Here is a 22,780-nt window from a genome sequence, read left to right as displayed (position 1 = left end):
ATGCTGATATAGCTCATTTGTTGGGACTAACCTATCTGACCAGTACTAAAGCACAGTTAGCTTGCAGTTAGCGGATAGGGGCGGGTGGGTAGGGGTCAAAGTGGAGTAATGAATCCCGGTGTGCAGCGGCCAGCAGTATCTTTTGCAGCTAAGAGGAGTACACCTGCTCTTCCTGGTTTCACAGAAATTGAAGTTGTAAAATGTTTCCTGGTCATTTTCTGAGCAATCTTTAAGGACAGCTCAAAGTTTGGAACAACCAGGCTGAGAATTAATGGTGCAAGCTCCACCAATTTATACTTGAATTTCAATTGGGATCTTACATCGGCTTTAGGACCCAGATTTTCACGTGCAAACTGACTGACACCTGTTTTTAGGCAGGCATCCTGCACATCTAAAAGTTGACTGTTTCTAATTTGGTAACAAACACAATTAAAATGTTTAATTTGGTCCCCTATGCTTTATTTTACACGAAAAACAGGTGAAATGATGTTCAGTTTCTCTCCCATAGTGTATTAGGTTTTAAGTCTGCAGTAGTTAGAAGGGAACGCTTCAGGGTAGGAGTTTAGCCTTTATATAGCCACATCGTTTCATTTCATTGCAGTGAGGTAAAGATTAAGTACAGAAAATACAACTTGTCTTTTTATTTCGATGTGGACTGTAAAATATTGGAAGGCAGCTGCCCAGGGGTTTTTCAGCTGTTATCAGCAGTACCATGCAACAACAAGGGCTTCTTGTTTTATTCTGTCAGCCAAGCAAGCTTAATGTTAAAATAAATTCAGAAAAAAAAATGTCAAACTCACCAACCAGGTGCAAATCAAAATGTTTTCATTTCCTATTCACTTAAAATGAAGATTTCCCAGAGAAGCTGGGTGAAGCAGAACAACTCAAGTAGTAAAGGAGATGAATTTCTAGAATCTATTTGGGACAGTTTTCTAGAACAATATGTTTCAGTACCAACAAGGGAACAGATCGTACTAAATTTAATGATGAGTATGGAATCAGAATTAGTTATCAATCTGGCAATAAGGGAATATTTTGCAAATAGCAAGACTACACCTTCTTCTGGCAGGGCAGGGATCCTGAAGAACCAAGACAGCATGGAGTGGGCTTCGCCATCAGAAACTCCTTGCTCAGCATGATAGAGCCTCCCTCAAATGGCTCGGAACGCATACTGTCCATCCGACTGCTCACCACCTCTGGTCCAGTACACCTACTCAGCATCTATGCTCCAACACTCTGCTCCGCACCTGAAGCTAAAGACCAGTTCTATGAACAACTCCATAACATCATTAGCAGCATCCCCAACACCGAACACCTATTCCTGCTGGGGGACTTTAATGCCAGGGTTGGGGCCGACCATGACTCATGGCCCTCCTGCCTTGGGCGCTATGGCGTTGGAAGGATGAATGAGAACGGGCAGAGACTGCTTGAGTTGTGTACCTATCATAACCTCTGCATCACCAACTCGTTCTTTCACACTAAACCCTGTCACCAGGTTTCATGGAGGCACCCAAGATCACGTCGTTGGCACCAGCTAGACCTCATTGTCACAAGGCGAGCCGCCTTAAACAGTGTTCAAATCACACGCAGCTTCCACAGTGCGGACTGCGACACCGACCACTCCCTGGTGTGCAGCAAGGTTAGACTCAGACCAAAGAAGTTGCATCATTCCAAGCAGAAGGGCCACCCGCGCATCAACACGAGCAGAATTTCTCACCCACAGCTGTTACAAAAATTTCTAAATTCACTTGTAACAGCCCTTCAAAACACTCCCACAGGGGATGCTGAGACCAAGTGGGCCCACATCAGAGACGCCATCTATGAGTCAGCTTTGACCACCTACGGCAAAAGTGCGAAGAGAAATGCAGACTGGTTTCAATCTCATAATGAAGAGCTGGAACCTGTCATAGCCGCTAAACGCATTGCACTTTTGAACTACAAGAAAGCCCCCAGCGATTTAACATCCGCAGCACTTAAAGCAGCCAGAAGTACTGCACAAAGAACAGCTAGGCGTTGCGCAAACGACTACTGGCAACACCTATGCAGTCATATTCAGCTGGCCTCAGACACCGGAAACATCAGAGGAATGTATGATGGCATGAAGAGAGCTCTTGGGCCAATCATCAAGAAGATCACCCCCCTCAAATCTAAATCGGGGGACATAATCACTGACCAACGCAAACAGATGGACCGCTGGGTTGAGCACTACCTAGAACTGTACTCCAGGGAGAATGCTGTCACTGAGACTGCCCTCAATGCAGCCCAGCCTCTACCAGTCATGGATGAGCTGGACATACAGCCAACCAAATCGGAACTCAGTGATGCCATTGATTCCCTAGCCAGCGGAAAAGCCCCTGGGAAGGACAGCATTACCCCTGAAATAATCAAGAGTGCCAAGCCTGCTATACTCTCAGCACTACATGAACTGCTATGCCTGTGCTGGGACGAGGGAGCAGTACCCCAGGGCATGCGCGATGCCAACATCATCACCCTCTATAAAAACAAAGGTGACCGCGGTGACTGCAACAACTACCGTGGAATCTCCCTGCTCAGCATAGTGGGGAAAGTCTTTGCTCGAGTCGCTCTGAACAGGCTCCAGAAGCTGGCCGAGCGCGTCTACCCTGAGGCACAGTGTGGCTTTCGTGCAGAGAGATCGACTATTGACATGCTGTTCTCCCTTCATCAGATACAGGAGAAATGCCGTGAACAACAGATGCCCCTCTACATTGCTTTCATTGATCTCACCAAAGCCTTTGACCTCGTCAGCAGACGTGGTCTCTTCAGACTACTAGAAAAGATTGGATGTCCACCAAAGCTACTAAGTATCATCACCTCATTCCATGACAATATGAAAGGCACAATTCAACATGGTGGCTCCTCATCAGAGCCCTTTCCTATCCTGAGTGGTGTGAAACAGGGCTGTGTTCTCGCACCCACACTTTTGGGGATTTTCTTCTCCCTGCTGCTTTCACATGCGTTCAAATCCTCTGAAGAAGGAATTTTCCTCCACACAAGATCAGGGGGCAGGTTGTTCAACCTTGCCCGTCTAAGAGCGAAGTCCAAAGTACGGAAAGTCCTCATCAGAGAACTCCTCTTTGCTGACGATGCTGCTTTAACATCTCACACTGAAGAATGCCTGCAGAGTCTCATCGACAGGTTTGCGTCTGCCTGCAATGAATTTGGCCTAACCATCAGCCTCAAGAAAACGAACATCATGGGGCAGGATGTCAGAAATGCTCCATCCATCAATATTGGCGACCACGCTCTGGAAGTGGTTCAAGAGTTCACCTACCTAGGCTCAACTATCACCAGTAACCTGTCTCTAGATGCAGAAATCAACAAGCGCATGGGTAAGGCTTCCACCGCTATGTCCAGACTGGCCAAGAGAGTGTGGGAAAATGGCGCACTGACACGGAACACAAAAGTCCGAGTGTATCAGGCCTGTGTCCTCAGTACCTTGCTCTACGGCAGCGAGGCCTGGACAACGTATGCCAGCCAAGAGCGACGTCTCAATTCATTCCATCTTCGCTGCCTTCGGAGAATACTTGGCATCAGGTGGCAGGACTATATCTCCAACACAGAAGTCCTTGAAGCGGCCAACACCCCCAGCTTATACACACTACTGAGTCAGCGGCGCTTGAGATGGCTTGGCCATGTGAGCCACATGGAAGATGGCAGGATCCCCAAAGACACATTGTACAGCGAGCTCGCCACTGGTATCAGACCCACCGGCCGTCCATGTCTCCGTTATAAAGACGTCTGCAAACGCGACATGAAATCGTGTGACATTGATCACAAGTCGTGGGAGTCAGTTGCCAGCATTCGCCAGAGCTGGCGGGCAGCCATAAAGACAGGGCTAAATTGTGGCTAGTCGAAGAGACTTAGTAGTTGGCAGGAAAAAAGACAGAGGCGCAAGGGGAGAGCCAACTGTGCAACAGCCCCGACAAACAAATTTCTCTGCAGCACCTGTGGAAGAGCCTGTCACTCCAGAATTGGCCTTTATAGCCACTCCAGGCGCTGCTTCACAAACCACTGACCACCTCCAGGCGCGTATCCATTGTCTCTCGAGATAAGGAGGCCCAAAAGAACAGTGGCCATAATAGGCTTGAATTTGCGAATAGGCTTGAGGCAGAGAAGGGAGTGCCTCAAATCAAGGTTTTAAATTTAAGAAAGACAAACATTGAAGGGATAAGAAATGAATTGACCATAGTAAACTTGGTGTGGGAGAAGGGCTGAGGGGGAGTATTAATGGATTAAAACTAAAGACAAACAGTTGGAATGGTATGATACAAAACCAGTACATACCCCTAAAAGGAAAAGTTTCCACTTGTATAGTTAAGCACCTACGGTCAACAACTAAGATAAGAAACAGTATCAAGTTAAAAGAAAAGGTTTACACAAATGCAAGGGAAAGTAGAAATTCGGTAGACTGGGAGAGCTGTAAAAAGCCACAAAAGAATACAAAGGAAAGTAATGAGAGGTGCAAACAGGAATATTAGAAAACCTGGCAAGTATATTAAAGTTAACAATATTTTTTTTAAATGCTAAGAGAAAGAGTGCGGTAAAGGGGGCTGTGGGTGCATTAAAGACATACAAATGCACCTATTATCGCTAATAAGGAAATTGCAGACTTGTTAAATGAGTATTTCGCATTAAATTTTGTAGTAAAGAGGACAAAATACCAGTGACACAGGGAAACCTAAAAATAAGTCAAGAGGAGGAACTTAATCACTTAATATATAAAAAATGGTAATGGAGAATATAATGGAACTTAAGATAGAGGAAATCTCCTAAATCTATTATTTTCCACCCTGGTATTAAAATAAATAGGTAAGGAAGTTGCAGGTGGGTTGATCATAATTTTCCAAAGCTGTCTAGATTGAAAAATTGTGCCTTTGGATTGGAAAATTGCAAATGTCAGTCCTTTATTTAAGAAAGGTAGCTGCAGATGTCAGTTTAACTGAATCTAGTTTTATGGAAAGTTACTGGAATCTATCATCGGAGCCTGACTGGCCAAGTAGCTGTATAAGTAACAGCTGAATCAAAGAGAGTCAGTATGGATTTCTGAAGGATAGGGCATGCATGACTTGATTTTTTTTGAGACAGTTACTAACATATTGGATAGGGGAGTATCTATGTATGTTGTCCATATGGACTTCCAAAGGTATTTGATAAGGTTCTACACAAAAGATTATTAGCAAAATGAAAGAACACTGAATTGAAGGTAACCCTGTGACATTGGTTGGAAAGTAGGAGGGATGTGACAAGTGGAATTCCCCAGGATTCTATACAAGGACAGATTCCAGAAACTTAGTTTGTACTCCTTGAAAAGGTTAATTAATTTACTTGAGGGGTTTTAAGTGATAAAAGGATGATAGTTTTTCTCGATATACCCTACTTCCTCATTGGGGGGAATCCAGAACAAAGGGCACAATCTTAAAATTAGAGCTAGACTAGTTAGGAGTGAAATCAGGAAGCACTTTGTTTCCACACAAAAAGAGTAGTGGAACTGCAGAATTCTTCCCTACAAAAAGCTTTGGATGCTGAGTCAATTGAAATTTACAGATTGAGATTGATGGATTTTTGATTAGTAATGCTTATTAAGGCATGTGAAGCAGCGGAGCAAAGTCAAATACAGTTGTGGTACAGATCTATCATAATATAATTGAATGTCAGAACAGGTTTCAGGTGCTGAATGGTCTACTTTTGTTCCAATGAATATTTTCTTTGATTTTCTAACTCTTTCAGTCTTTTGTGAAAAGGCACAAGTAGCTGACTTCTGTTGTATTCTGCCTTGCAAACTATTATCAAACTATTTACCCATCCCAAAATTCCCACTGAAGACACAATCTGAGTACTGTACTTATCACATTGTTTTCTTTTGTACATCTGTAGCCTCATTTTGAGCTAAAGCAATTTATGAGGGAAAAAATACTGAATGTTACTTCCCCAGATACCTTACAGATATTGAAGTTTGCAAGATCATAGTTCTGAAAGCAATTAGGTTAAATGTCAAATTTCATGTTCCCTCAAAGTATGCACATTTGTATTATGTTGCTCTCCATTCAAACTATACAAGAAGCAAATACCTCTCATCATTCAGCAAGAAATTGCATTATACAAGGCTATAATAGTAAGAGCCCAGATAGTTTCATTAATAACAGATTATTCTGCAAAAAGGGCAATCTGTGGGAATGTAAAACATATTTAGTTACTGGTTTCATCTCACGTTAATAAAGGTCCAATGCAATGTCAGTCACACACTGGTTTTCTTTTATAAATTTGCTATGTTAGTTTGTGTAGGTTTCAGACGCTACAATGTGCATTATCGGTGCAAATCTCTTGATAATTTAAACAATTACATACCTTGCTTCTGGAGCTGATGATTTGCTTTATGACCACCCTATCTGCCAACACCAGTACTTTTGTAACAGAAGACAGTAGTAATCGTGCAGCTTTTATCATTCCAGTTTTATCTGTGTAAACTGTTGCCCTTGTATCTGATTCTGGCTGATCGAAGGAGCCCACATCAGTCAACTGTGCAATGCTCTCTCCTAGATAGCAACACAGATCAATAAGACAAAGCATACTTTAAACATACTCAAATATATTAAGAGTTAAAATATCAAATTCTGAAAAACATTTAATGTACAAAGTCTCTTGTAAACCAAAATGTAGTGTCATTTACATATTAATGTTAATACAAAGTAAAAGCATGATTTGAAAAGTGGACTGATATATTTATGACCACTTGGTGCGCAGAAAAAACAAGATAATCTAAAATCCAAAGTTACTATTTCAATAAAAGGAATGTTAATCGTAATTTTAAGTAAGTTTCAAGGTTACTTGTCATTGTTACTTTTCCTTTTGCACTAAACACAGCTACTTCTCATCAGCAAATTTCTGCAGCTGAGGATGATAGCATTTCTTTCCTTCCTAAAATTAGATGATGTGTCAAATGATAAATTGGAAGAAGGGAGGCACAAAGTAGCCACTTTATAATATGGAAACATGCAGGAAGAGAGGAAATATGAGCTACAACTAATGACATCAGCAATTTTCATTAAAGACAAAACTATCAGAATTATGGTAAATTCATTAATAAAAATAACAGTATTGAAAGTTAAATATTCAGGTGTTGAATAAAGACTACCCCCAATTTCTCAAGTCTTTCTTTATAATTGCATTTCCTCATACTGGACAGTATCCCAGTGAATCTGCACTACACCCTCTCTATTGTGTTAATATCTGTGCAGTGCAGAACTGCACGTGGTATACAACGGTGGTCTTAAGGTTTTATATAGATTCACGATTACAACTCGGCATTTATAGTTTATATCTCTTGGCAGAAAACACAATTTTCCATTCACTTTTTATGACTGATCCACTTGTGATGCTGCTTTTAACGCCTGGTGAACCTGAAACCACAAATTCCTTTTTTCTTCCACATCACCCAGCTTTCCCCCATTCCAACTATAACTATTGCATTTTGGTTCAAAAAAAGTATCACTTACTAATCTTGAATTCCATCTGCCACTTTTTGCCGATTACTTTTTAACCAATTTCTGGCGCAACTTCCACAGCCGATTACCTCCCTGAAGTGTGCAGTCCACCAAACTGTCAGCTGGTGACTTCCAAGTGCCCAAGGTGCCTGTTTTAGACAGGCGTTTGGTATACTGAGGAAGCTTATCAGAACCCCAATGTCAAATTCAGTAAAGTCTGAACACTGAATGCACTACATATGTGCGCTCAGTTCTTCAGCATTACAGAGGCCTAAACACGTCCTTAAATGAACCCCTGGAGGTTGCCAAAAAAGGGTAATTTTTTGTCTGTTATGATAATGTGGAATTAGGAGGAGCAGGTGGACTGAGGACTTATCTGGACCCGGACAAATTTTACAGGGCGCAGAACAGCAAGCTGCATTTGGACGCCCTATTAGCATTCTGTAGATGAAGCCCTATTTCCAATGACCCAAGGGCCTTCAGCTTCAGACTGCTTCCTGGTTTCTTTCGCTTGCTGCCATTATTATATGTAGCTTGCCTTCTCTTCCCCTTCCCTTCAAAATAAATAATTTTCAGTCCAAAACTTTCACGAGAAGATTCTCCAAACAGGCGTGAGCCCATTAGGCCAATTTTAAAACAAGGGCATGGCTCTTTTCCTTTCCCCATTGCTTCTCAGCCTTTTTTCTATTATTAAACAGGTTTATTTTGTAGTTTGTTTTAACCTAAATACATTGTTTGCATTGGCACTAAAATAAGGCACAACTTAAATAAAGTTTTACCTCCTCGGCCTCAAAAAATTTCAAGTGATGTTGGGTCTTCACATTGAGAACTTCAGCTATTGAATTTCTTTCTAGTTAATAAACATCTATTAAGTGTTATCGAGATTGGTGCCAAAGTATTTTTAATTAGAAGTCTTCATGGACAACAAAAATGATGCAGCAGGAATTTGTCATTAAATCAAATGAACTGGAAAAGGGTGACATAATTTAGAGATAGCAAGCCGTAGAAATGTTCCTGGTCTTCAGATATACGATTAATTCTGGCTCTCAGATGGACAGTAGTATTTTATATAATAAAATTTGAAATCAAAACAGATCAAATCAAATCGAAAAAGGATTAGAATTGTATTTTCTTGCCAACCTTTGTCCTTCACCACCATATAAAGATACCAACATACGATCTTACGAATTAGGAGCAGGAGAAGGCCACTCAGTCCCTCGAGCCTGCCTCGACATTCAATGAGATCACGACTGATCTGATTGTAATCTCAACTCCACATTCCAGCCTACCTCCAATAACCTTTCACCCCCTTGCTTATCAAGAACCTATCGACCTCTGCCTTAAAAATATTCAAAGACTCTGCTTCCACCGCCTTTAGAGAAAGAAAGTTCCAAAGACTCACGACCCTCTGAGAGAAAGGATTTCTCCTCATTTCTGTCTTAAATGGCGACGCCTTATCTTTGAACAGTGATCTCAAGTTCTAGATTCTCACACAAGTGGAAACATCCTTTCCGCACCCACCCTGTCAAGACCCCTCAGAATCTTATATGTTTCAATCAAGCCACTCTTCTAAACCCCAGCGGATACAAACCTAGCCTGTCCAATCTTTCCTCATAAGACAACCCGCCCATTTCAGTTATTAGTCTAGGAAACCTTCTCTGAACTGCTTCCAATGCATTTACATCATTCCTTAAATACGGAGAACAATACTGTACACAATATTCCAGATGTGGTCTCACCAATGCCCTGTATGGCTGAAGCATAACCTCCCTACTTTTGTATTCAATTCCCCTCGCAATAAACAATAACATTCTATTAGCTTTCCTAATTACTTGCTATGCCTTGCTGTAATAATGAAACTGAAGAAAATTGCACCAGGTTACCACTCTTAAATTCATCAATTTTTTTAGTGCAGAAAAAATAAACAATTACATTCTATTACACTGATCAACTGAATTGGGTCATGGAAGATTTTACGTTTGTGATTATGCAAATGAGTTTAGGTGGAAACTTGAACCATTACTTCAGAAGAACAGCACTACTTCAAACACAGTTTATGCCCAGTTTCCCCATTATGTCCAAGGCAGAAACTCGACCACTTATATATTTATAGATGGATATGTGCCTATTAACTTTAATATGCTTCATTATATTTGCAATGGTCTTTTGTGTAGTTGTGAACTGAGAGCTGTTTTAAAATGAGAAGATTAAATAACAAAATTAAAGATATTTATGATCACATGCTTTTTCAGAATCTTATACGTTTTTAAAATTTCTCCAGTTATTATTATGGTTTGTATTGATGCACTGTGGAGCCGATTCAGCAACAGCTGGCATATTGTTCTTGCACAAGATTTCTGGATGCACAGATGCTTCAGTCATCAACTTGATTTTACTATACTGCAATTGCATGACCATCACTCATTCAGATATCGTGCAAAATCACATTTGCTAGCCTTTTAAGGTGATTGAGGGGCCTAGGTAATGAGCCCAACACAAAATTGTGTCAGTTGGAGCTGTTTCTATCTGCTATTTAGCCACCATTCATCCAATTCAAGGTACAGTCATGTTCTCCAAAGCATACAAGACTACAGACCAAGTGCTGGAAAATGGGATTAGAATAGATAGGTGCTTGATGGCCAGCACAGACACGATGGGCCGAAGGGCCTGTTTCTGTGCCATATAACTCTATGACTCTATAGATTAAAAGTAGAATACCCTTCACACCTGAATTTCATCCACATAGTGCCAGAAAAAAAAAAGCATTTTTCATCTTTCTATCATTCCATTTGTACTTAAAAATAAGACAGTAGCTGAGTCAAAGATGAAGATGATCACATTGATTTATTGCCATACTAGCATCCTAGCAGCCAGAGCTCCCACTGGAAACCGGTAGGAGCCTCATATATACGTGCAAAATAGTTTCATGATACAATTAAGATCCTAATGCCAGTTCTGGCTCTTTCTGCCCCAACCAACAACCATGGGCGATACAAGTTGCGAGGCCATCATTTTCAGTAATAATTAAAAGGGATCCTCAGCTGCTGAAAAGTAAAATTTGATGGAGCTTTTGGAGACATCTTTCTGGCACTTGCTTGTGGATTTTGCATCAGTGTAACTGAAATGTTATGCAATAAAAACAGAAAATGCTGGAAACACTGAGCAGCATCTGTGGAGAGAGAGAAACAGAGTTAACGCTTCAGGTCAACGATCTTTCATCGGAATTGGAAGACGTTAGAGATGAACAGCTTTTAAGCAAACAGTGAGCCAGGGAAAAGCGTGGGGTGGTAGAAAAAGAAAAATGGGAAAAGTCCGAGATAGGTGGCGGGCAAGAGTGATTAAATAACAAAAAGGGAAGATAGTGCACTAATAATGAGACAAGTATAGAAAAATTAATTCCGTTTCTTGTTCCGCATATGCTGCCTGACCTGAGTGTTTTAAGCATTTTCGGTTTTTATTTCAGATTTCCAGGGTCTGTGGTATTGTACTTTTGAAATATTACACAGTTACTGCTGTAGTTTCTGCACACATTGCCAGATGCTCCTTTTTGATACCGACACCAAATACACCTCCCTGCAAAACTGCTGCAGCAGGCCCTTCGCACAAAACCACCCTGTCCAATCTCCCATCTCCAAATCGGCAAGTTGCCTAGTGGGGACCATGTTCACATTAGCAGCTCACCGACTGGATTATAATAAGGGCCCACTGTGACAACCGATCAGCTCCCAGATCAACTCCTCTAGATGACTACCATGCAAGCCCTGCCCACTTGCCCGATTAACAGGCTAAATTTAGTGTGGCTACTTGGAGAGGGAATGGTGATGTGAGGGGCCAGAGAATTGCGCCAGACGAATCCGGCCAGAAATACAATGTGGTGACGTCAGTTCCAGATTTAGTCAGTGGCGGGAAAGCACAAGGCAGCATTGCCGCCCTGACGGGATGGGACTGCAATTTAAATTGTTGAACACTTAGTCTTAATACATTAGCATCTAATTCATCGCAATTCAATGGAGGGCTTGGAATTAATCGAATGACGGATGGCCCTTACGTGCCTTTGGATTCCTGGCTGTTGAAAGCTGACGGCACCAAGGCAAGGTCTCAGTTCTGCGACGGGTAGGCAGCTATGGCCAGCACTGCATAGGGGAAGAGGAGGGAGTGGAGGCCATTGTTAGCCTACAGTGCTAGGCGCACTGCACGGGTGGGCTTTGTATCAGGAGGTTTGCAAGGGAGGTCGTGGTCTCGGGCGGGAGTGCCGGCCGAGCAGGGTCTTGGGCGGGGGTGCCGGCCGAGCGTGGTCTCGGGAGGGAGTGCCGGCCGAGCGTGGTCTCGGGTGGGAGTGCTGGCCGAGCAGGGTATCGGGCGGGAGTGCCGGCCGAGCAGGGTCTCGGGCGGGAGTGCCGGCCGAGCAGGGTCTCGGGTAATCTGCGCGGGGGGGAAAGGGGGCTTGGTTTTGGGTGGCTGTATCAGGTGTCCAAACTGTAGGCTGAGAGGGTTGGGTGCCCAACCTGCTGGATCAGAGCGTTGGCAATCTGCAAGGGTGGGCACTGAGGGCCAATAGGGAGTCTGCTTGGAGAAGTAGCAAAGGAACAGCTGCCAAGGTAGGGTCCTCACTGCATCAACAGCACTCTGGCAGCCCACTGATCACCTGGCATGGGTCTCATGCAACCTGTATTTTTGGACCCCTGTGGTGTGATGCAGTGCCTCCGACAGAGGGAGGGCCAAGAGGCCGCTGCATCTGCCCATGAAGCTCCACAACGAAAGCAACAGCAACCAGCCATGCCAAGGGCTCACCTGCGCCAGACAGTGCAATGGACTCGAATTGGCTACCTCCAAATGTCCAAGTGGAATTGTCAGCAAAATCTACAGCTCTCCAGGGAGAGCACCACCAACTAATGTGCTCTGCTGCAGGATAACTTGTGACCTATGGGACTTGGGGGTCACCCTATGTTAGTGGCCCTGAATATCACTACGGCGCTAATCTTTTACACGTTTAGATCATTCCAGGGTTCCACTGAGGACGTGTGGGGTCTCCTAGGCAGCAGCCCACCGCTGCATCAAGGAGGTGACCAATGCCCTGTTTAAGAGGGCTGGTGACTATGTGCGCTACTGGGCCGACCTTGACAGTCAGGCAGGAGAGGGCCGTGAGATTCGGTGCCATCGCTGAATTTCCCCAGGTGCAAGGCGTGATAGATTGCCCAGACATGGCCATCAAGGCTCCAATGGACCAGCCAGCCGTCTTCATCAACAGGAAGGTTTTCATTCCATCAATGTACAACTGGTATGCAACCACCAAAAACGTTTCTTGCAGATGTGTGCCCGATTCCCGGGAAGCAGCCATGACGTCTACATACTTCGACAGTCCCAGGTGTCACAGCTTTTCTAGACCTCCACTTGCCTTCAGGGATGGATTCTCAGGGACATGGGCTACCCATTGAAGACATGGCTACTGATGCCCGCGAGGAATCCTTGCAACGCAGCAGAGCAGAGGTACAACACTTGCCACGGCTCCATCCGAGTGGCCATCAAATAGGCCACTGGGGCTGAAGATGAGATTTTGTTGCCTAGACTGATCCGGTGGAGCCCTACAGTATGCCCCAGCAATGGTTTTGTGTATCGTGGTGGTCTGCTGGGCTCACTGGCAGAGGCGCTGAGGAGCCGGTGTCCACATTCAGAGCACCGAGGGGAGCTCCCCAGGGGTGGAGGTCAGCCTCTTCTCCTCCCTTTCAAGGCTCATTCGAACCTCCCTGCTGATTAGAGAAGGACAAGGCCTGGAGAAGACTTCAGGTGCCTCGTGCTGGTCTGCAGAGGGAGGTAGCTTTGCATGACGAGGACATGATTGAATGACAGTGCTCCACTGAGGAGGAGGGCCGAGGGACAAGAGACAATCTCATACTTACCTGCTTACAGCCACCATGATGCCATTCAAGAGAAAAAACAATAAAGACTCACCTCAAGGCATGCAGCTTGTCGCTTCCTTTCTATTTGTGTTCCATGCATGGCACCCAGCTGAACCACGCACTATGGTCCAAAAGAGACCCTATTCAAATGAGGGCTGTGCCTACCATTGACATCCACTAAGGGGAAGGGTGAAGTCAGCAGCTCATAATTAATGCACGATAGAATAATCACTTTTACACAATGAGGCTTAATTCCAAAAACAAAAGAGCTTTAGATGATAAAGCAAATGTCAAACACCCGTGAAACCCCTAGTGTCTCTAGGTGGTTTTCTATATATGTTTACGAGTGTTTCTATGAGGTGTGACCCCAGTGCTAGCAGCTGGGCTGGAGACAGGTCTAGCTGCCCCTTGGCCTGTGATGAATTTGGCGGCCGTCCTCTGAAGCCTGAAAGACCCCGGCTGCCTGCTGGTTTCCTGCCCAACTGCAGTACTTGTCGCGGCTACTGGAGCTGGGCTCACTGTCGGAGGAGCCGAGGAGCTTGTGTCTACACTTGGTGCGCCCTGAGGGGAGCCCCCCCGGGGTGGAGGTCAACCTCTCCTCCTCCCTTTCAAGGCTCATTTGAACCTCCCTGCTGACCAGAGAAGGAAGAGTACCTGGAGAAGACTTCAGGCGACTCGTCCTTCTCTTTCCTTGCCAGTGCTGCACTGAGCTCATGGCCAAGGCGATGGTGTGTGGGTATGCTTGCATTTGTTGGATCTGGCTGTCCATGAGGGTCACCAACCTCTCAATGGAGGAAGCCATGCACTCACATGCCTGAGACATAGCAGCACTCATGCCATGGATGGAAGCCTCCATTGTCCGCTCACGACTGCACATTTCCTCTGGCATCTCCGGTAGATGTTACTTTAACTCTCTGCAACGTGAGCATGCCCTGTGCCACCGATACCAGAGGCTAGTCATGAGCATGGCACTCCGCATGGGCCTGGCCACCCACTGTCCTCCGACTGTCAGCGGTCTCGGCTGTCTCAGCCTAAGCCAGTTCCTAGGACGCATGTGCGCTGCATTCACAAGATTTTTTTTTTATTCGTTCATGGGTTGTGGACGTCGCTGGCTCGACCAGCATTTATTGCCCATCCCTAATTACCCTTGAGAAGGTGGTGGTGAGATGCCTTTTTGAACCGCTGCAGTTCTTGGGGTGTAAGTACACCCACAGTGCTGTTAGGGAGGGAGTTCCAGGATTTTGACCTAGCGACGGTGAAGGAACGGCGATATAGTTCCAAGTCAGGATGGTATGTAACTTGGAGGGGAACTTGCAGTTGGTGGTGTTCCCATGCATTTGCTGTCCTTGTCCTTCTAGGTGGTAGAGGTCGCGTGTTTGGAAGGTGCTGTCACCAAGGAGCCTTGGTGAGTTGCTGCAGTGCATCTTGTAGATGGTACACACTGCTGCCACTGTGCATCGGTGGTGAAGGGAGTGAATATTGAAGGTGGTGGATGGGGTGCTGATCAAGCAGGCTGCTTTTTTCTGGATGGTGTCGAGCTTCTCGAGTGTCGTTGGAGCTGCACCCATCCATGTAAGTGGAGAGTATTCCATCATATTCCTGACTTATGCCTTGTAGATGGTGGACAGGCATTGAGGAGACAGGTGGGGAGTTATTCGCCACAGAATTTCTCACCTCTGACTTGCTATTGTAGCTACAGTATTTATATGGCTAGTCCAGTTCAGTTTCTGGTCAATGGTGACCCCCAGGATGTTGATAGTGGGGGATTCAGCAATGGTAATGCTATTGAATGTCAAGGGGAGATGATGTTGTCCAGGTCTTGTTGCATCTGGACATGGGCTGCTTCAGTATCTAAGGAGTCGTGAATGATGCTGAACAAGGTGCAATCATCAGCGAACATCCCCACTTCTGACCTTATGATGGAGGAAACGTCATTCATGAAGCACCTGAAGATGGTTGGGCCTAGACACTACCCTGAGGATCTTCTGCTGTGATGTCCTGGGACTGAGCTGATTGACCTTCAACAACCACAGTGATCTTCCTTTGTGCTAGGTATGACTCCAACAAAGAGAGAGTTTACCTCCTGATTCACATTAACTCCAGTTTTGCTAGGGCTCCTTGATGCCACACTCAGTCAAATTCTACCTTGATGTCAAGGGCAGTCACTCTCACTTCACCTCTGGAGTTCAGTTCTTTTGTCCATGTTTGGACCGAGACTGTAATGAGGTCAGGGGCTGAGTGGCCCTGGTGGAACCCAAACTGAGCCTCAGTGAGCAGGTTATTGCTGAGCAAGTGCAGCTTGATAGCACTGTTGATGGCCCCTTCCGTCACTTTGCTGATGACCGAGAGTAGACTGATAGGGCGGTAATTGGCCAGGTCGGATTTGTCCTGCTTTTTATGTACAGGACATACCTGGTCAATTTCCCACATTGCCAGGTAAATGTCAATGTTGTAGCTGTACTGTAACAGCTTGGCTAGGGGCGTGGCTAGTTGTGCAGTACATCTTCAGTACTATTGCCTTAATGTTGTCAGGACCCTTAGCCTTTGCAGTATCCAGTGCCTTCAGCCGTTTCCTGATATCACGTGGAGTGAATCAGATTGGCTGAAGACTGGCATCCGTGATGCTGGTGACCTCAAGAGGAGATCAATATGGATCATCCACTCAGCACTTCTGGCTGAAGATGGATGCAACTGCTTCAGCCTGATCGTTTGCACTGATGCTGATTCTGCAGCCAAGCAGAAACCCACCGAGGTGAAAATATCTGCACCAGTGGAAGGTGCTTCCTTTGACTGTGGTTCTTCCTCAGATGTCAATGACTGTTCCCCTTCTGCTGGAGTCTCCTGCAGACATGGATCTGCATGAGAGGACACAAACACGGTGGGTTAGGCTGTGCAGATCTCTTCATGCCAACCATGCGTGATGTGGGTCTCCAGAGGTGAACTGTATGTCAATGGAAGCCAATCCTCACTGTCTTGCACAGAAACTCCAGTTTTTTCATCAAATATGAGCGGCCATCCTGGATTCAGCAATGGTAATGCTGTTGAATGTCAAGGGGAGATGGTTAGATTCTCTCTTGTTGGAGATGGTCATTGCCTGGCACTTGTGTGGTGCGGATGTTACTTGCCACTTATCTAATTCCAGTGCCTCCTCCTCAGCTGTGGAGACAGGCAGAAGAACCGGTATCCCTCCATTAGTCCGGGCTGTCTTCCTCCTATTATGGGCACTTTTGTCGTCCAAGTGGAAAGAGGGAGATAGTCATACTTCAGAGAGATCAACATGACAGTTCGACTAGTGTCAGCTCATTGTCCCCTACTGGGGTATCCGATATAGCTCATGCAGCCATCCTCTCTCAGGGGAGTTAACGGGGGTGAGCTGTGAAAGAAAGTGGCCAGTGTTCGAGATGCAGCCACACATCTGTCAGGATGAAGTGGTGCCTAACCCCTTCTGCCAGCAGTTGTCATGCCTGCCTCCCCATGTCCCACTTCCTCCTGCGCAGCCACTTGCAACCCCTGCAAAGGAGGAGTATGGAGCAATGTGCCCATGTCCTGGTGTGCAGGGGATGGGGGTGACACCACAGCTGTTGAGCTCCTCAGCTATCTCCATCCAGGCTTGCTTGGTCAAGCAGCAGGACCTCTTCTTAGCATCGCTGTGGAAAGGGACCTCCCGCTTTTCCCTTGCAGCCTGGAGGAAAATCTCCACGGAGGCATCGCAGAACCACTAGGTCACCCAGTGCCTTGCGCCTGACATGGTCCTCTTGGCTTCTGATGAGCTCCTGGCCTTTTGCGACTTTGGTCAGCAGCACAGCAGCTGCAAAAGCAAAGCTGTATGAAAGGCAAAGCAGCAGCATAGTCATGAAGTGAAGCAGCAGTTTAAGCAGCGCTATAAAGATGGTGCCAGCACCTGGGTCATCTCCACTGATGACATCATCAGCGACTCACAGCCCGAGCCCATCAAATAATTGGACAGGCCCCACACCTCCATTATGATAATTGGCCGTCTGCCACATAATCGTGGCGGACTGGTCACACACGTGATGAGCGGTGATGTCGCCCACCTCCAGATCCGTCGCCGGGACCTGCAACGGATTGGCTAAATTCAGCCTAATGTGTGCATGCCAAAATTGCCTCAAGAAGGTTCAGCTACTTGAGGGAGTGCAATAAGTCAGACATTTACTGAAAATATTCCAATGTCTTGTTTTGCCTCCTCTCTCCTCCCAACCTCCAAAGTCAAATGAAGTAAAAATTAAAATGCCGTTCTGACAATCTTATTGCAACACTGGGAATTAAACATAACTTTTCCTCAAAAATAATTGATGGTAAAGGAAACGGTTTGTTCAAAAATACTTCCATTAAATCACTGAGGTGTTAGTAATTTTGATTGATTTATTAGTGCATTTAAGCTGGGCTAGTAACAGTGTACATATACTCAAGACAAAATCTTTGTTACTAAATTGATTTCGTAATCCAATTAAAGAATGTTTTACAGTAATTCATAAATAAGGATTAGAAAACAGAGTATTGCTGTTAATCGTAAACCCTTCACATGCGGGTTTCTACTACATATTTAAATGAATTTTGAGATTTACAGCAGACTAAAGATTTATAAAGGTCAATGCTTTACACTTCACTAGCACGATGGTTATTTTTCATCAAAATATATTGTGAGCAACCCTTGGATGTGCTAGGTGTTATGAAATTTTGCTATTTCTAAAGCCACATAAAATTTTCAGATTATTTCTATTGCTTGGGTCATATGAAGTGTCAAAAAATGACATCATGCTCATTACCAGTCAGAATGAACAGCCCATTAGCTACTGTCCTACGGGGCTTGACTCCCACGAACAGATCACAGTTTGAATCACAATCTTTACTGGCATTTGAATGCAGGCTTCCTCTATAAGGATATGTTCTGTCAATCTTTACCAGGTCATCTGAAGGAGGGAATGTCCCTTTGTGGCCTCCTGGCAAAATGACCAAGGAAATGTGGAGATGTCAATTGATGTTTATGACTATGGTTACCCTGCCCTTCTAATAAAAGACAAAAATGGCCATGCTGGGCAGTATGACGTTGACAGGGGGGAAACTGGTGAAAGAATTATAGGTTGAACTACAAAAGACTTTAAGGGAGTAAACTGTGTATAGGAAGCATCAGTCATTAGTTTCAATATATTTCAATAAACAGCTGGCATTGCAACCCAGCCCAAAATCTGGTGACTGACATGAAATAGCACAAATATAGTGACACAATAACAATGAGGCAGGAGAAAATACATGGTCCATCAGCTCACGCATCCACAAAACCGCTTGGTGCATTTTAATATGCCAGAATCCTGCTTGTTGACTAGTTCTCTCTTGAAATCCATTTATGTTACATGTTCACTACTTATGCTGGTAATCTCTTCCACACACTTAGCCATTTCAGTTTAAAAAAAAGTCGTCCTGCATTTCCTGTTTTGTTTGTCACTCAATTTGTAATTATCACTCCTTGCGCTTAAATTCTAAACGTGGTAAAAAAAAGCTTACTTGGATCAGATTTGTCCAAACCTATTGTTATTTTAAACAGTTCTATTTTATCCCCTTTCAGTCTTTTTCCAAGTGACTAAAGACCCAGGGTATTTTTTTCCCGAAGTCATTCCCTAAGTACTGGGGGAAAAATAGAAGTGAAATGAGAAATGCAATGAAAAGACCATCAGTACCAATACAGGTGTCATTATAAAACGAAATGCTGCAAAAAGTATTTGTTGTGGGATCACTAAGAGACTGTAAGTAGAGTCACCAAAGGAAGTGATGTCACGTCACATATGATTGGAGAGCTGTGCGTGTAGACTGCTAAAGTAATGCATGTGTAGGTGTGCTCCTGTATTAGTTGCGTGTACATATGTTAAAGTTTAAGTTACAATAAAGACCCGCATATTCTTCGTATATTATTTGTATCCCTGTAGATCTTATAATAACTCATGCACTAAAGGAACAAATAATATAATATTGTGGCTGAGGTGGGATTTTTTTGAAGAACAGCAAATACAGCATGGTGCAGCAGTGGAGAAATTTTAATAACATACCAAGTACAGTAGAGTGACAGCATCTTGGAACTTCTGAACCACACCAAAAAAGAACAAAGACTGCTCACCTGGAGTGACTGAAGATTCCTTAGGAGTGCAGTTGGCAGAAGACACCACAACACAGCAGAGAGCTGGGACTGCAGACAAGAGCTTGGGAGGTGTTGAAACTCTGAATAAAGAAGGCAAATCGCCACAGGATTGAAGTTTTCTACTGATCTGGCTGTGGGCCAGAAATCGAGAGAGAAAGCAGTGCAGCCATTACTGCATCAGCTTTCCTGGGCTGACAGCTTCAGGGGCAGGGCCTAAGCTAAAAGAGCAGGAAGAGCTCAACAGCACCACTGGAGGTCCCCAGCACAGAGTAAAAGGCTGGCTGTGGTAGTTGCCGGTATTGCAAGCGGCGCACTCTGCAGCGAAAGAGAAGCTGTGTAAAAAAAAGTCTGAGAAAACTGTGCCTGGTAAAAAGAAAACCTGTGAAAAAGTCTATATTTGTAAAGTAGCAAGATAATCAAGAAAATTGCATGCAAGTATCCAATTATGGATTGGATGACATCAGACATAGTATCTGAGTTCAAATGGTTTCGCCAACAGATAGAACTGCGTTTCCTGGATTAAGAAGAGAGCAAACCAGAGAAACAAGCTGTAAAAATCATGATCGGACTAGGCAATGAGGTCAACATATCAGGATTGTTGGCTGAGGATCAGAAGGACCCTATCAAGCTATGGACATCCCTGGAAGATCAACTCAAGGTAAAGGTCAATTTCTGAGTACATAGGCTTGAGTTTATAACCTACCAGCAAAGGCAAAATGAGTCCATTGACTAGCTTATTGCAAGGTGTTGAGACAAAGCTCAAGAATGCGACTTCACAGATACTGAATTGTTGGAACTGATTATGGAACTAGTCATCATGTCTACCCCAATAGAGGCCTTTCAAAAAGACCAGCTAGAAAAGAAGAAAGGGCACAGCATAGATATATTACTTAATGATGGAAGGAAATTTGAAACCATGATGGCTGGGCCCCAACAGTTACAAATGTTGGGGGCGGCTACGACAATTGGTGTAGCAACCAAAGCTCAGAAGTCTGCTAAGCCTTGTGGCAAATGTGGACTGACTCACCAAATTTGCAGTTGTCCGGCGTACCAGGACCAATGCAAAGCTTGTGGCATATGGGAGCATTGGGCAAGGCAGTGCAGAAGGCCGAGCTCAAATACTGCACACAGGAATGTTGTCACGTGCAGAAAGAACGGCTGTAAGACAGGATGGCAAATGCAATAAGGGGTATGCCAACACACAAAAGCCCAAGCAGGTGCATCAGGTCAGCAGAGAGTCAGACTCCCAGAAGGACATGGGTGAAGAGTGCACCTGTGCTAACAGTGGGCAAACATTTCACAGAGTCATTTATGACACAGAAGGAGGGCATTTGGCCCATCGCGTCCATACCGGCTCGCCACGGAGTTATGCTGCCAGTCCCATTCCCCGGCTCGAGCCCCGTGGCCTTGCAAGTCTATTTGATTTGGATCAATGTGTCAATACTATTACGTAATCTGAGGTATTTGCCATGATTGGGATTATATGTCTGCAAAAGTGTGGCAAGCATAAACTCAGAGTGAAAATTGACACTGGAGTTCGTGCAAATATCCTGTCCCTCTGTATACTGAAGGATATGTATTTAAAGAAATGGGAATCTATGGTGCAACCCACCATAGTTAGGCTGACTACCTACAATGGTTCTCCAATCAAGTGCATTGGAATAATAACCTTGCAGCGCAGCTATGGGAGCTCCAAATGGCTACAACAAATGTTTTATATTGTACACACAACTGGACTAGCCATCACAGGATTTCCACTATGCTGAGATTTACGAATTGTCATAATACATGAAGTCAGTAACGCACCGAAAATAGCAGAAAATATCCAGGTCGACTGTACAGGCTCGGTCCATGCAAAGGACAACACAAAGGCTGAGAGTTTTGACACCAAGATGCAAAGTGGGGGGGGGGGGGGGGGGGTGGAAGGGGGAAGGGTTCAATTGAAAGGAAGTTTAAAAAGTTGATAAATAACGAGAGAGCAGAGGTGCAAGGTAGTGAAGGGGCATACATTAATCAGAGTGCAACAGGAAGGGACAGAGAATACAAGCATAATAGTACAGCAGAAATTCGAACCAGGGTAGGTAAAAATGGTAAAAAGTCAAAGCTTGAGGCTCTTTATCTGAATGCACGTAGCATTTGTAACAAGATAGATAAGCTGACGGCACAGATAGAAACAAATGAATATGATTTGATAGCTATCACAGAGACGTGGTTGCAGGATGACCAGGACTGGAAACTCAATGTTCAAGGATATACGACGTTCTGGAAGAATAGGCAGAAAGGAAAAGCAGGTGGGATAGCTTTGTTATTAAAGGAAGGGATCACTGCAGTTGTGAGTAATGATATAGGTGTAATAGATCGTGATGTAGAATCAGTTTGGGTGGAAATAAGGAATAGCAAGGGAAAGAAATAATGGGTGGGAGTAGTCTATAGGCCCCCCAGGAGTTGCCTATCTGTAGGACAAAATATTAATCAGGAAATAATGGAGTCGTGTAAGAAGGGCACTGCAATTATCATGGGTGATTTTAATCTGCATATAGACTGGACAAATCAAATTGGCATGGAAGATGAATTTGTACAGTGCATCAGGGATTGTTTCTTAGAACAATATGTTGCAGAACCTACCGGGGAACAGGCTATTTTAGAGTTGGTAATGTTAATGAGGTAGGATTAATAAGAGATCTCGTAGTTAAGGATCCTCTAGGGGGAAACGATCATAACATGGTAGAATTTCAAATTCAGTTTGAGGGTGAGCAACTCGGGTCTCAAACCAATGTATTCAACTTAAATAAGGGCAATTACAGAGGAAAGAGTTGTCTAAAGCGGGCTGGGAAAATAGACTACAGGGGAAGTCAGTAGATAAGCAGTAGCAGACTTTTAAGCAGATATTTCATAACACTCAGCAAACATTTATTCCGGTCAGAAGGAAGGACTCGATGAGAACGATGAACCACCCGTGGATAACAAAGGAAGTTAAGCAGCGTATCAAATCAAAAACAAAGGTGTACAAATCAGCAAAAGCTAGTGGTAGGCCAAAGGATTGGGAATTTTTTAGAAACCAGCTGCGGATGACTAAAAACTAATAAAGAGGGAGAAAATTGATTATGAGAGTAAATTGGCAAGAAATATAAAAACAAACAGTAAGAACTTCTACGGGTATATAAAAAGGAAGAGAGTAGTTAAAGTAAGTGTGGGACCCTTAGAGGATGAGACTGGGGAATTAATAACAG

General features: G+C 44.3%; 1 protein-coding gene across 1 annotated transcript in view; it reads right to left on the bottom strand.

Annotated features, from left to right (window-relative positions):
• ctnnal1 (catenin (cadherin-associated protein), alpha-like 1) overlaps positions 1-22,780 on the bottom strand; it is a 412,359-nt gene that overhangs the window by 177,026 nt on the left and 212,553 nt on the right. Inside the window, exon 3 of the mRNA XM_068011975.1 lies at positions 6,367-6,554. Coding sequence (XP_067868076.1) covers positions 6,367-6,554 — 188 coding nt within the window. The remainder of the gene's footprint in view (positions 1-6,366; positions 6,555-22,780) is intronic.

This window comes from Heterodontus francisci, chromosome 2, assembly GCF_036365525.1.
Source record: "Heterodontus francisci isolate sHetFra1 chromosome 2, sHetFra1.hap1, whole genome shotgun sequence".
Lineage (NCBI taxonomy): Eukaryota > Metazoa > Chordata > Chondrichthyes > Heterodontiformes > Heterodontidae > Heterodontus > Heterodontus francisci.
The sequence above is the reverse complement of the archived record's forward strand: the minus strand, read 5'-3'. Positions and strand labels throughout refer to the sequence as shown.